The 13,987-nt window shown below is 35.6% G+C and overlaps 1 protein-coding gene across 1 annotated transcript; it reads right to left on the bottom strand.

Annotated features, from left to right (window-relative positions):
- Nucleotides 1–10,089: 10,089 nt before the first annotated feature.
- On the bottom strand, nt 10,090–12,435 carry LOC113333094 (transcription factor MYB61-like). The gene is made up of 3 exons (XM_026579583.1): nt 11,972–12,435; nt 11,736–11,865; nt 10,090–11,533 (listed from the first exon to the last, which is right to left on the bottom strand). Exons 1-3 carry the CDS (start codon nt 12,102–12,104, stop codon nt 10,456–10,458), a joined length of 1,341 nt encoding a protein of 446 aa, XP_026435368.1. The 5' UTR covers nt 12,105–12,435; the 3' UTR covers nt 10,090–10,455.
- Between the last annotated feature and the right edge of the window lie 1,552 nt (nt 12,436–13,987).

Consider the following 13,987-nt stretch of genomic DNA (forward strand, 5'->3'; position numbering starts at 1 on the left):
AATATTTCTCAACCGTTAGATCGAAAAACCTAGCTTGTCACACACATTTTGGTAAACATTTACTGGGTTCGTGAAAACCATGCCCAAATGTGTACGTGTATGTTGGTTCAACATAGTAACCCAAAAGGTTAACCATATGAGCATTTCATATTAACCTTGTTCTTCTTCACCATAACTAGTTCAATTGACTCAAATGAACTAGTTAAAGAGTTGTTCAATTGCTATGAGATCTTATGTAACTACACAAGACACAATTGAAACAAAGATGATTCGATTCGATTGAATCGGCTCATGAACATTATAGCCACGGTTTGCATAAAGCATTCCTTAGTAATTTAATGTTTCATGTTCAGAGCACATTTTTAGATCATAACCTCTTAAGTTCACAAACAAGTTCGCGGACTTAAGTTAATCGGTTGAGTTTTCCAAACTCAGCAGAAATTCTCGAAAAGAGAACTTCCGCCAGTTCGTGGACTGAGTTCGCGGACTTAGCACACAAACGAGTTTTGGAAAATCCAGCAGAAATTCTCGGTCGAGAACTTTCGACAGTTCGCGGACTGGGTTCGCGGACTTGACAAGCCAATTCCACAATCCTCCCGATTTCTCTTGATCAACAAAGTTCGAAAACTTCAGTTCAAGGAATACATGGTTATGTAATCTAAACTCTCATTTGAATCATTGAGACATTCTCAGAGGACGCTATGTAGCCGTTATTCACAGACCGATTCACGTCAGAGCAATTCTCAAAGTGATTGAAACATTTCATGACTTTCGTCACTAGGTGAAGATAAACTTGATCAAAGCGAAACTCTTTACCAACACACGATTTCGAGATAAAAGATAAGCAATGAATTCTCAGCTCGAAATGTCAAATGTGTATGATCTAGGATATATAGCATACGACTTTTGTCTCATAAGAATTAGGAGATAGAAGAGATAAAATTTTGAGTGATAGATAAGTTCAAGTCTCCACATACCTTTTTGTTGATGAAGTTCCACGGTTCCTTGTATAGATCTTCGTCGGTGTATGATGAATCGCCATGAAGTCCTTGAGCTCAACTACACTTTTCTATGTGGCTAGAAATCAAGACTCATAGTTTTGATCACTAACATTGACAAACATGCTTGAGATAGCAACGCATGCGAGGTTGACCGATCTATGCTCTAACAATCTCCCCCTTTGTCAATTTTAGTGACAAAACTATTAATACATATGGAATACAAAAAAGATAAACTTTAGTGGCTCCTATTCCATAGTCTAATCTTCAACGTTCCCTGAAATCTTCGTCTTTCCAAGTACTCCAATGATCCCAAAGGTTGTAAGTTTAGCATCACCGTTGTTGAAGATCCGTAGCTATAACAATGAGAGAAATCGAGATTCTCGATCATTATTATACAGTGTCATAGTATTATTATGTAATTTCAAAGTCCAATTGTATCACGACTTTAACGATGATACTACGGTGATATGTATCACTCCCCCTTAGTCAATACTCCATCTCGATCATGGAAACCACTCCCCCTTACACAATGATCCGAAAACCATATGTATTTGTAGTGTGAACTACATTATTTCTCCCCCTTTTTGTCAATACAATTGGCAAAGGTACAAGAACAGGATCATAATGAAATTTCCACAAGAGACATTTCATAGACTAAAAGAAAAATATATACCAACTTAATTTAGATGCAATCATAAAGCCGAAGCTAAATGCATTCATCAAGGAGTTTTAAGATACAAAATAACCCCTACAAAATTCCACAGCCGCACACCCCGCAAGATATTACCATTAAGCACAAGTTCAAAAGAACTCTCCCCCATTTGATGTCATTCCCGAAAGAACAACAAGAGCGACCTTAATTTCGAAAGAAAAGAAGGATTTTTTATTAGACACCAAAAACCATGAGAATGATTTTCTATATCCAAAACTCAACCAAATTAACCACAAGTAAACCCATGATTAATTCAATTGGAATACGCAACTAAATCAAACCACGAAAGTGATCAATTTAATTGAAAGTGCTCAACATAAGTAAACTTACGGAGCTACGACTAAGGTAGTCATACGGAGATGACTAACTTAATCGTTCAAATACTCAACATAAGGAAAACCTTACGGAATATACGACTACATTAACCAAAGAACATGATAGTGTAGCCTTTCATATACTCAACACAAGAACTTGTGGAATATATGAAAACTCAACTAGATTAATTACAAGAGAACCTATAATTAATCTAATTGGAATACAAATAACCAAACTAATCACCGAAGTAATTAATTTAATTATTTTGGGCTCAACATAAAAGAACTTATGGTACCCCGACTAAGTTCATCATAGAATATGACAACCTTAACCGTACATGTACTCAACATAAGAAAGAAAACTTATGGAGTACTAACTAAATAACCAAACTAGTTGATTAATTTAGTTCCTAATGCTCGACCTATAGCATCTCATGGAACAACCAACAAAGCCAAGGTAAATCGACTTAGTTGTAAGGTGCTCAACATAAGACACACAATGGAGCCTTCACGGTAAAACATAATAAAATAGATCAATGAAGATCAATACCGTGGATAACATACAAGGATCTATTATATTTTCCATCATAACGATATAATAGACTTTATCCTTGTCAAACAAAAGATATCATCCTATTTTCCATCAAATACATGACTGCATAGGCATAACTTTTGTAATTGTCAAAAGTCCATTCGTCCTTTCATCAATACGAATACTAATTCATGAACGACTTTACTTTTGACCGCAATATGGGACCTTCAAGTTCACGGACGTAAACAATACATATCCCATACAAATATTGCAATATCACAAACTATTAAAATACTGCAATAAACATCATCTTCCAAATATTTTTAGAATTTAAAACCAATAAACCTAAAAAATAACATAAGAAGATGAAAAATAAAATAGCTATGTGTAGTCACAATCATCGCTATTCAAAGCACTAGTTATTCTTCCAACTAATCCAAAAAGAAGACATATTAGGCAAATAATAAGATGTATTACTCAACACCTTCATCATCGGACAATTTCCAAGTAGCTTGAATTGAATCCAACTCTTCCTTGAGCTCGGGACATTTGGTTCCAATTAACGACACTTGATCTTTTAAGCACTTCACTCTTGCATTTACCTTGCATACACCCTTGTAAACTTTTTGAATAAGCCTCAAGGTGGTAGGGTCTTCAATATCAAGAGGAGTACCTCTTTGTCGCTTGCGAACATTTTCCCTTATACGCCAAAAAGTACATGGACGAACAAGTTTGGGAGCCCAAGAGAATTTCCAATAAAATCAAGTCCACGATCACGGCAAATTTGGCTAATCAAACAAGGATAGCCTAACATCTTGATGTGAGAAGTCATCGTCATCATTTGAAAGATGATAAAGCCACAAATATCAAGATCTGTATTGTCGGATGCAAGGAAGAAGACCAATAACGCAAACTCATAACTCCACCAAGAATTCTCAATTGTGGAGGGACAAAGGTTAGAGATACTAAGTTTTCCAAACACCATTAAAGAAATAATAATATCATTAGTAGGAAACTTTCCTTGACTCCAAACAACCTTCTTTACACAAAGTCCAATAGAGATATCATCATATGAAGAACGTTCATCACTTGGTCTAGGTAACCGTACGTTGCCCAACGGTATTTTGGTGACCCTTGAAATTAACTCTCTATTAACAAGAAACCTTTCTCTATTTATCATGGATTTGAATTCCATCTTCTTAAAATCAACATCATGAATGTTGGCATAGAAAATCCTTGTTAGAGAATCAAAACCTTCACCGAGGCCATTAAAGATATTCCCAAGATTGAACTTTTTGAAGCAACCTAAATCCTCTTCATATCCACTAAAGGTTTCCAATTTCTTTTCTAGAATAAAACCTTTGGAAGCAATCCTATCAAAAGTTCTAGCACAAGAATCATTCACAAACCTAATTCTAAGAGAATTTTGATCACAAGGTGGATTCAAGCTAGAGGATTTTGAGCTTTTAGAACTCCTTTTCATGCTTCTATAAATCATTATAAAGAGATACTCAATAAGAGATTACTTACTTGAAGAGAACCCCAAACACCCTTCCTTTTGATTTCTTCAAAGAAGCTTTAATGGTGGAGAATCACAAACCCTAGTTCATGTACACGGACGGAAGATGAGAAAGGAGAAGATTCGCGGACCACCAACATATATATATATCCCTCATTCATGGGCTTGGACTGTACACGAACCATGCTTCACAAGACTTAAGGAAAAATCTTAGCCCTTTTCACATAAGTGGTAAACAACCAACAAAAAAGTGGAAGAAAACAGAGGTAATAGAAAGCTAACCAAACAACAGCACAACTGTACACAACTCAAGCATTTCTTGCCCCACATCAAGATATGTACAAATGGGGAAAATCCAGTCTTGTTACCAAGAGGCATAATGCAGAGGAATTCTCATGCGACACATCTGGTTGATAGGTGTGAACAGTCCCTGTAGTATAATCAAAATAATGATGATAGTCAGGGAAGCTAGAGCTTTCTATCCTTCGTTGGTTCGGGCTAGAAGAAGGATATTTCCGATATCTGGGTTGTTCAGTATTAACAGTTTTAACACGACCAACACCCTTTCCGGAAAGATTCTTAGACTTAACAGAATTAAGTTTTTCTAAGAATTTAAAAACGCCTTCGAACGCTTTAAAAAGATCTTTATCAATTGATCCATCACGATAGTATTCCTCATAGAGATCAAGAGTTAATCTAGTGAGGTTCCATATCCTTGAGCGTATTGAACGTTTTCCCAATTTTTCTTTCCTTTTATTTTTTCCTTCAGATTGCTTCTTAACATCTAAATCTCCCCTTTTAGATGAAGTAAGATTATCATGAGAACCCAGAGGTTTTAACCATAACAATCTTTAAGGAATTCTGGCATGCGTTACAGATGCCAGGAGCAAGTTTTCCAAAGAAATTTCCCATAGGGAAATTTATATGGAACGAACAAACACAAACTTATTAGGTTTACCGTGTTTTCCTGCTCTTATACCAATTGAAAAAGCGGGGGTCTAACAACACCACCCAATATTTCGCTTAGCAATCTGTATGGACTAACTCCGAAATACTTTACTAGAGAATCAACTAGACAGTCAGACTCAATCTAGATAAAAGTATCTCAAGGAGTTAATATCTCTCTCTTGATTTGATTTTTACTCAAGCTAAAAACAATAGCGAGTCTTTAGCAAATACAAGGAATAACTTGGACAGTACCAAAGACCAATGTCCAAGGATCAATTAATATCAATCAACAACCAAAGGTTGGATTTCCAATTGATGATCACGAACGCACAACCTGTATTATTTCAATTATATAAAATATAATGCGGAAAAGAAAAAACACAGACACCAGAAATTTTGTTAACGAGGAAACCGCAAATGCAGGAAAACCCCGGGACCTAGTCCAGATTGAATACACACTGTATTAAGCCGCTACAGACACTAGCCTACTGCAAACTAACTTCGTACTAGACTATAGTTGAACCCCAATCAGTCTCCCACCGATTCAAGGTACAGTTGTACCCCTATGCCTCTGATCCCAGCAGGATACTACGCACTAGATTCCCTTATCTAATCTTACCCACAACCAAGAGTTGCTGCAACCCAAAATCACAGACTTGATAATAAACAAATATGTCTCACACAGAAAAGTCTATCAAAGGATAAATCTGTCTCCCACAGATAAACCCTAGGTTTTGTTCCGTCTTTTGATATAAAATCAAGGTGAACAGGAACCAATTGATAATCCGGTCTTATATTCCCGAAGAACAGCCTAGATTAATCAATCACCTCTCTACAATCCTTCCTGACTACACCAGCGGTTTGTCGAGGAATCACAAACAGTGAGACCAAGATGTTTGTGACTTCTTTATCTTGCCTATCGGAGAACTCTCACGATCTCAAGCCAATCAATCGATTGTACTCGTACGATAGAAGATGCAAGATCAGATCATACAACTACGATAAAAGTAGTATCGGTCTGGCTTCACAATACCAATGAAGTCTTTAAGCCGTTAACCTGATTTTAGAGAAGAAAATCAAATGTTAATGGAGATCGACTCTAGCGGGCGCACTAGTAGCACACAGACGTGTGCGGATTAGTTTTGCACAATGCTAGATGTCTTCTTTATATAGCCTTCAAATCAGGGTTTTGCCTTAGTTACAAAGCAATCCATATTCACCGCTAAATGAAAACCTGATATAGATTCAAGATAATATTTCTCAACCGTTAGATCGAAAAACCTAGCTTGTCACACACATTTTGATAAACGTTTAATGGGTTCGTGAAAACCATGCCCAAACGTGTATGTGTATGTTGGTTCAACATAGTAACCCAAAAGATTAACCATATGAGCATTTCATATTAACCTTTTTCTTCTTCACCATAACTAGTTCAATTGACTCAAATGAACTAGTTAAAGAGTTGTTCAATTGCTATGAGATCTTATGTAACTACACAAGACACAATTGAAACAAAGATGATTCGATTCGATTGAATCGGCTCATGAACATTATAGCCACGGTTTGCATAAAGCATTCCTTAGTAATTTAATGTTTCATGTTCAGAGCACATCTTTAGATCATAACCTCTTAAGTTCACAAACAAGTTCGCGGACTTAAGTTAATCGGTTGAGTTTTCCAAACTCAGCAGAAATTCTCGGAAAGAGAAATTCCGCCAGTTCGTGGACTGAGTTCGCGGACTTAGCACACAAACGAGTTTTTGAAAATCCAGCAGAAATTCTCGGTCGAGAACTTCCGACAGTTTGCGGACTGGGTTCGCGGACTTGGCAAGCCAATTCCACAATCCTCCCGATTTCTCTTGATCAACAAAGTTCGAAAACTTCGGTTCAAGGAATACATGGTTATGTAATCTAAACTCTCATTTCAATCATTGAGACATTCTCAGAGGACGCTATGTAGCCGTTATTCACAGACCGATTCACGTCAGAGCAATTCTCAAAGTGATTGAAACTTTTCATGACTTTCGTCACTAGGTGAAGATAAACTTGATCAAAGCGAAACGCTTTACCAACACACGATTTCGAGATAAAAGATAAGCAATGAATTCTCAGCTCGAAATGTCAAATGTGTATGATCTAGTCTATATAGCATACGACTTTTGTCTCATAAGAAATAAGAGATAGAAGAGATATACTTTTGAGTGATAGATAAATTCAAGTCTCCACATACCTTTTTGTTGATGAAGTTCCACGGTTCCTTGTATAGATCTTCGTCGTTGTATGATGAATCGCCATGAAGTCCTTGAGCTCAACTACACTTTTCTATCCTAGTCCGAGACTTAGCTATGTAGGCTAGAAATCAAGACTCATAGTTTTGATCACTAACATTGACAAACATGCTTAAGATAGCAACGCATGCGAGGTTGACCGAGCTATGCTCTAACAGAGGTGTGCAGATGGAAAATGAAAATTGTGTTCTATGTAACTCCGAAAAAGAGACGAAGATTATTTTATAAAAGCATTCCATATATCCTGGCCTCTACCTGCATCTTTGGTTCATATCTTTGAAGCTTGGGATTGGAACGTATTTAGAGATTCGTTATAGATATCTGGAATGTTATGCATGCACTATGTCGTCTTTTGGAACATTTGGAAAGTTTGAGTCCAGAAACAAGGCAGCCTAGGAAATGATAGTTCTTGTTAAGCAAACTATTGTTCTTTGGACTTGAGACTTGGAGATTTTTAGGTATGTTACAACAATCAAGTCTTGCAACTTATTTTTGCATCTGTTAGACCTTTTGGTATCTTATTTGCTGGCTTGTGTTACTTGTAGTGTAGCCTTTTTTGGCTCCTGTAATGGCTTTGCCTTTTCTTTTTAATAAAACTATCATCTTTATTGGAAAACTTATAAAAAAATGAGCTTATAATAATATTCTTTTTGATCCTGTTTTTGTGAAATCCTTAACAAGAACCCCAAATATATAAGTATAGCATTAAGAAGGAAGTAACTCAGTCTATGATTATTCCTCCACATAGTCATTAATCTAACCTAATATATCTGTAAACAGAGTTTCACATTCTCGCCATTATCATTAGACAATTGATGTTTGAATTTTTGTCGTAAAAAACTATTTTTTTATTGTGAAACAAGAGTGTTTAGTAGGCAGTTAATAATAATTTTGAAGTCAACCATCTTTTCTCTTTACATGGTCCAGGGTCTTTTATATACCTGTTTATTGTCTTCCTTTCCATCTCCAATGAAAGACATGGAGTTTAGAGAGGTGATTGAGGGATAAACCCAAAACCAAAAGAATCCCAATAATGTTGTTCACATGCAATGACATAGACAAACTAATATTTAAGCCACAATAATAATAGCTTAGTATTAAAATAATCTTATTAAGAGGACTAAATTAATCAACAACTTTATGCCATGGGACATACCATTCCCTGTAGATGATTAAGAGAGTACTTAATAACACATTACTTTATTGATTTAGAAAGAAAGAAGGGATGAAAGGGTTTATATGTTTACACCACGTTTACGTGTTCGATTGCGAATGGATACATGCAAATGCGTGTGAGACGTCGTCTTACTACCCATCGTTTGCAAACATGGCTCGTGTATGGCTGGTCTATTTGGACCCCTGTCTAGTTGGAAAATTCATTCATTATATGCTAATACAAATTCTTAATCAGTCATTTAAATGTTTTCTGTCTTTAATGGTAATTACAATCTTGTGTGTTATACCTAGGATCAAGAACAAGTAAGATGGGATTACAAAGCCACATGGGGTTTAGGCCCATCAGCATCCCATCCATCCAAATTTTGTAAATGAAATGAACTCATCTTGATCTTGCTTTGCTCTTGACTAATTACAGAATTTAATTTGCATAAACGAAGAATTAAAATGCATAATAACAATGATGTGTTTTTGAAGTGACCCAGACTATTTAGTTCATTACAGTTACTATTGAAAAAAATTCAATTAAGATTCTCTTTAATTGAATAGACTCATGATCTCCTTTTCAATTTCAGTCCCCCACTTCCATTTTTCTCATTTTCTCCTAAACTAATCTCATCCCACTTCTAAGAAAACATCCATAACAAGCCCTTTCTCCAAAACTAGTATGAGAAGAAAATTTCAAATCTAGCTAGCTAATTAGATAGTAATATCATACACACAATACCATTGTTCGAATCGCACCAAATGGACGGCAATCGATTCGGTTTCCTAATCTGCAATGCAGATAAAATCTTGCCAACTATGAAAGTTTTACTAGGTTTGGAATGATTTAGCATAAGATAATGTTAGAGTCTTCAAGGAAGTTATAATACCATAATTTCATGATATAGGGTCCTTATGTTAGATTGAGAGTCATTATCCTAACTCTTGAATTAGTTTCTAATAAATGAGCAAGTTAATGAACTTGGGGGTAATTTATCACTCTCTCTTTTAGTTGATTATGGACTAAGCATAATACTAATATCTCTTGCGTTTGTTTCTTTAGATTTATGAAAATTTATGGAAAATGGGGTATGGAGGTCAAAAAGAAAACTTTTGCTTTAATGCATAGCATCCTAAATCAAGTAAAAGAAAGGCTAGTGTTGGATTATTAGATGGGGTTAAAATTTGATTCATATGAAGACATGGTATGTAAAGACAATTATATTCATGTTATAATTCAATGTATTTGAATCAAAATATAACTTGCTTGTATGTAGTGGAAGTGGGTCCAAACTCTTTCAAGTAGTAGACTCTGTGATGAATTTTTACCATCTCTCAAATGCATGTTCAAAGAGACACTGATAGACAGCCATCTTCATTCAACAAAGCATGAAAAAAATAAAGCATGAGTTTTCAGTTTAACTGAATGGTTGAGGAATAGTACATGATCAACAAGACAGCCCAAGATAGAGAGGTTTTGATGATTGTTTATAGATAAGATTAAGATCTTGAATGCTTAGTTATCCATTTGACAATGTTGATGCAAAATGAAAATAAATGTGAAATCCAAAACAAAGATTTATGATCATTATAGGAACAAAATGAAAACAGAAAATGGAAAAAAATATACTTGAACAAGCCTTATATTATGAAACTATATCCCCACCCCAAGAACAAATGATGAAAACTCACAAGATAAATTTTTTAAAAAGCTATGAAATATGTTCTTCTGTGTCAAGCCTATTTACAATACGATTACATTACATAATAACGAAAACAGAAAACTATGGCACACACACCTGTAAATAATCAGAAGAGAAACCATTTATTCATCAAGCCTTTCTTCATCCAATCAAATTTGAAAATTTCTGTTATAATATAATTCTTTTTCTTGTTGTTGTTGTTGTTGTAGTTGTAGTTGTTTTTTGTTGATACTGATGATCATATTTCCCTCAAACACTTAAAAAATATCAAAAAACGTCTAAATTTGTCCCAAGGCCGCCGCAAGTCTTTGGAAGTCTTTCGAATATATATCCCCGGTTGCCGCCTGTAAGAATTGTTGTTGTGGGTTTTGATGATGCCAACTTGTAGTACTTAACCCATCATTGTTCATGAATTGAGTTTCTGATTTTATGATTTCATTGTATATTGGTTGCTGCTGTTGTTGTTGTTGGGGAGGAGTTGAAGTTTGTGTCGACGCTGCTGAGGCCATCAAGAATGGGTTCTGTAGATATTCAGACCATTTGATTTCTTCCGGTTCGCTTTCGAACCAAAAGGAATTATTATTATTATTATTATTGCTGATGTGGTTGTTGCTGCTCTGGTTGTTGTGTAACTCAATACTACTGCTTCCACTACTGATGCTGCTATTGTTAGTACTGGAAGTTCCATTTTCCCAGTACGAATGAACTCCATTTAAGTTAAAAGAATCTGGTTGCTGATGAAGAGTATCAAGAGTAGTTACACTACTATTTGCTGGTTTTAAACCCAATTGAGTTGGATGGATTGATGTTGTCGGCACCAAAGGAAGAACCGCTGATATTGATGAATTTGAATCAAAAGGTCTAGTAGTATCTTGATTGAACCATAGAGATTGGTTTTGATTATTAGGAGAAGAAGCTGAACCATAATTCAGTTGGTGAAGAGGGTAATAACCAACCATAGTATCCGATGATGATGAAGGCCTATCCAGAAAAAAGTCCTTTGTTGGTGTCACGATATTATTCATGGAGTTAGAACCTTCTTGTACTGTCAAACCAAGCTGCTTTGAGTTATCAACCTTGAGAAATTTCATCATCATTTGATCATTCGTCGAAAAACCCCCACCAGGTGATTTGTTACCATGAGTATTGTTGTTGCCGTTATTGATGGTAGTGGTGGTGGCAGTAGCAGTGGTGGTGGGAGCTTTTTCTTCACCGTTAACCTCAACTTCAGAGAGTGGTTTATGGGTGTTTGGGTCAATGCCTCTCTGTCTAAGTTTCTTCTTGATACATGAGTTCCATAGATTCTTGATTTCATTGTCAGTTCTTCCAGGTAACTGCGCTGCAATCTGTGACCACCTGATGAAGTTGATAAACTCATGTAGGTAAGAATTTACATTATTTTGTGTATAGCCATACCCAAAAAACAAGTACTAAAACAAGGTTAATGATGAGGAATTCATATGTAGTGGAGGTGGAGCATATTGCAGCTATTTCTAGCCAGTTTATTTGAATATTCACATGGAGAGAGAGAGAGAGAGAATATGTTGAGAACATGTACCTATTGCCCAGAACTGCATGAAGCTCAATAATGAGGTTTTCTTCTTGCTGAGAAAATGTGCCTCTTTTCAAATCAGGCCTCAAGTAATTTATCCACCTTAACCTGCAACTCTTCCCACATCTTTGTAGACCTGCAAAAGTTTCTCAATTTGATCAACAACAATGAAAAAGCACCATGGGTAAATCTAACAATCCTATTATCCATATATATAAAGATAGATGATATAAGATCATTACCAGCTTGTTTAGGGACAGAGCTCCAACAGCCATGGCCATATTTAGTGATATGCCTCAAAAGCTTCTCATCTTCTTCAGGAGACCAAAGACCTTTCCTGAGCTTTTGTTTGTAACAACAAGAGTGTCTCCCCATTTAGAGTAAAACCAACAAATTCCTTCTTCCTTGAATGCCGGTGAAATCAAACAACTTCGCTTTCGAAAATTATATGTATCTGCCTAACTTCCTCCTCTAATAATTCAAACACTACTACTGTTGTAGCGTTTGGTATGTATCACTAGCTAGAATCAAACGAAGAAGAAGAAGAAGAAGAAGAAGAAGAAGAAGAAGAAGAAGAAGAAGAAGAAGAAGAAGAAGAAGAAGAAGAAGAAGAAGAAGAAGAAGAAGAAGAAGAGGAGGAGGAGGAGGGTCTTTTTTCTTTAGGAGTGTGAGAGGTGGTGAAAATATATATAGAGAGAGAGGGAAAGAAAAGTGAGGGAGAGAGAGGTTTTGATGGCGAGACTAAGAAAATGAAGTAGCAGCTGAGAAAAGGAGGGGAATTAATAGAAGAAGGCTCATAAGAGAAAAGTCACCTTCAAGAAGGTGATTGGGTAGAGTTTTTAGTCACTTATTTATTTTTTCCTTAAAGTGTTGTTTTTTGTTTTTCTAATTCCCTGAACTTACACAGTTGCTCTGATAGATGAGGTCACAAGGGTTAATGCATAAATGAATGAGTTGGGTAAATAATCTTGCCACTGGGTGTCGCCGAGCAAGTGTCTCGCCAAGGAGCAAAATTCGATGAAATTGCTTAACTACAATTCCTTGCAAATGCTTGAACCCCAAGGCAGTAAAAGAGAAAAAGAAGTAAATTTTGGTTTTAAGACAATATTATTAAGAGAGTGGGGTCTATGTCAATAACTTTGTATTGATTTCCAAGCAAACCCTCTCTATATTTTTCTTCAAATAAAGTCTACTAGTACTCTATGAATCAAAAGATTCCAATTATACCCATGAGAATTGAAGGAAGAGAGACAAGAAATACCCATGCTTAGTTAAGGTTTTCCATTATAGTATACTTTACATTCACAGAAGATAACACTAGAGTTTTTTTATGCATCCTTCTTTGTTTTTTTAAAAGAAAAAAAATACATATCCAATTGTCTCTTCTCTGAGAGGGAAAGAGAATCACTTTCTTGACTCCCTTTTTTGTCAATTGGTTTTCTTCTTGGGTAAAATTTTAAAAATCATGATAACTTTGAAAAGTTTTCATCATTTAAGTGGGAAAGAACAAAAAAAACTCGGGGACAAACTTCTGAAAGAAATTTTAAAATACAAACAAAAGGGATCTTCCTTTTTACTTGAATGAAAAAAAAAAAAAAAGGAGAAAGGAAAATCCAGTACTGAATTGTTTTTCTGAAAAGCCAGTATACAATCAATCCCTTCAGTCCTTCCTTGTTTTTCCCTTTTCAAAATATACCTTCATATTCTTTTGCTTTCATTCATGGATATTGTAAATCTCAACGAACAGACAAATCCTTCACCATCCCAAGTATACGTAGATGATGATATTCTTATGAATATTACGGCCCTTACATAGTCGATTTCACCGTCTTATACTAAATGGTATATGTGTATCAAGTATCCATTTCAAGAAAATTTTGATATACGGGTTTCAGTACGTAGGTACTACATGAATCCACCTCGACGGGTTGGTAATTGGTACCGAGACCTCTGTGAATTTACCGCCTATATAGCTGTGTAGCATTGGGGGATTCTTGAACGTATATGCTACTTTTTATAGGACCCCCCGTGCATACATTAATCACGTTAAGCCCAAACCTGTAGCATAGGCTGCATAGCCATTGAGTACGGTTAATAAAATTCTAGAGTCTTGATTAAAACGAGAAAATATTTGAGAATTTTTATGTGATTCTGAAATCAACACAGTGTCTTATCTCTTGTACTATTGATCATCTTTTAGATATTCAATGATTAGAAGTGAACAACAGGGTCATGATAGGTTCCAAATTATTCTCTGT

Source organism: Papaver somniferum, unplaced genomic scaffold (assembly GCF_003573695.1).
Source record: "Papaver somniferum cultivar HN1 unplaced genomic scaffold, ASM357369v1 unplaced-scaffold_132, whole genome shotgun sequence".
NCBI classification, from domain to species: domain Eukaryota; kingdom Viridiplantae; phylum Streptophyta; class Magnoliopsida; order Ranunculales; family Papaveraceae; genus Papaver; species Papaver somniferum.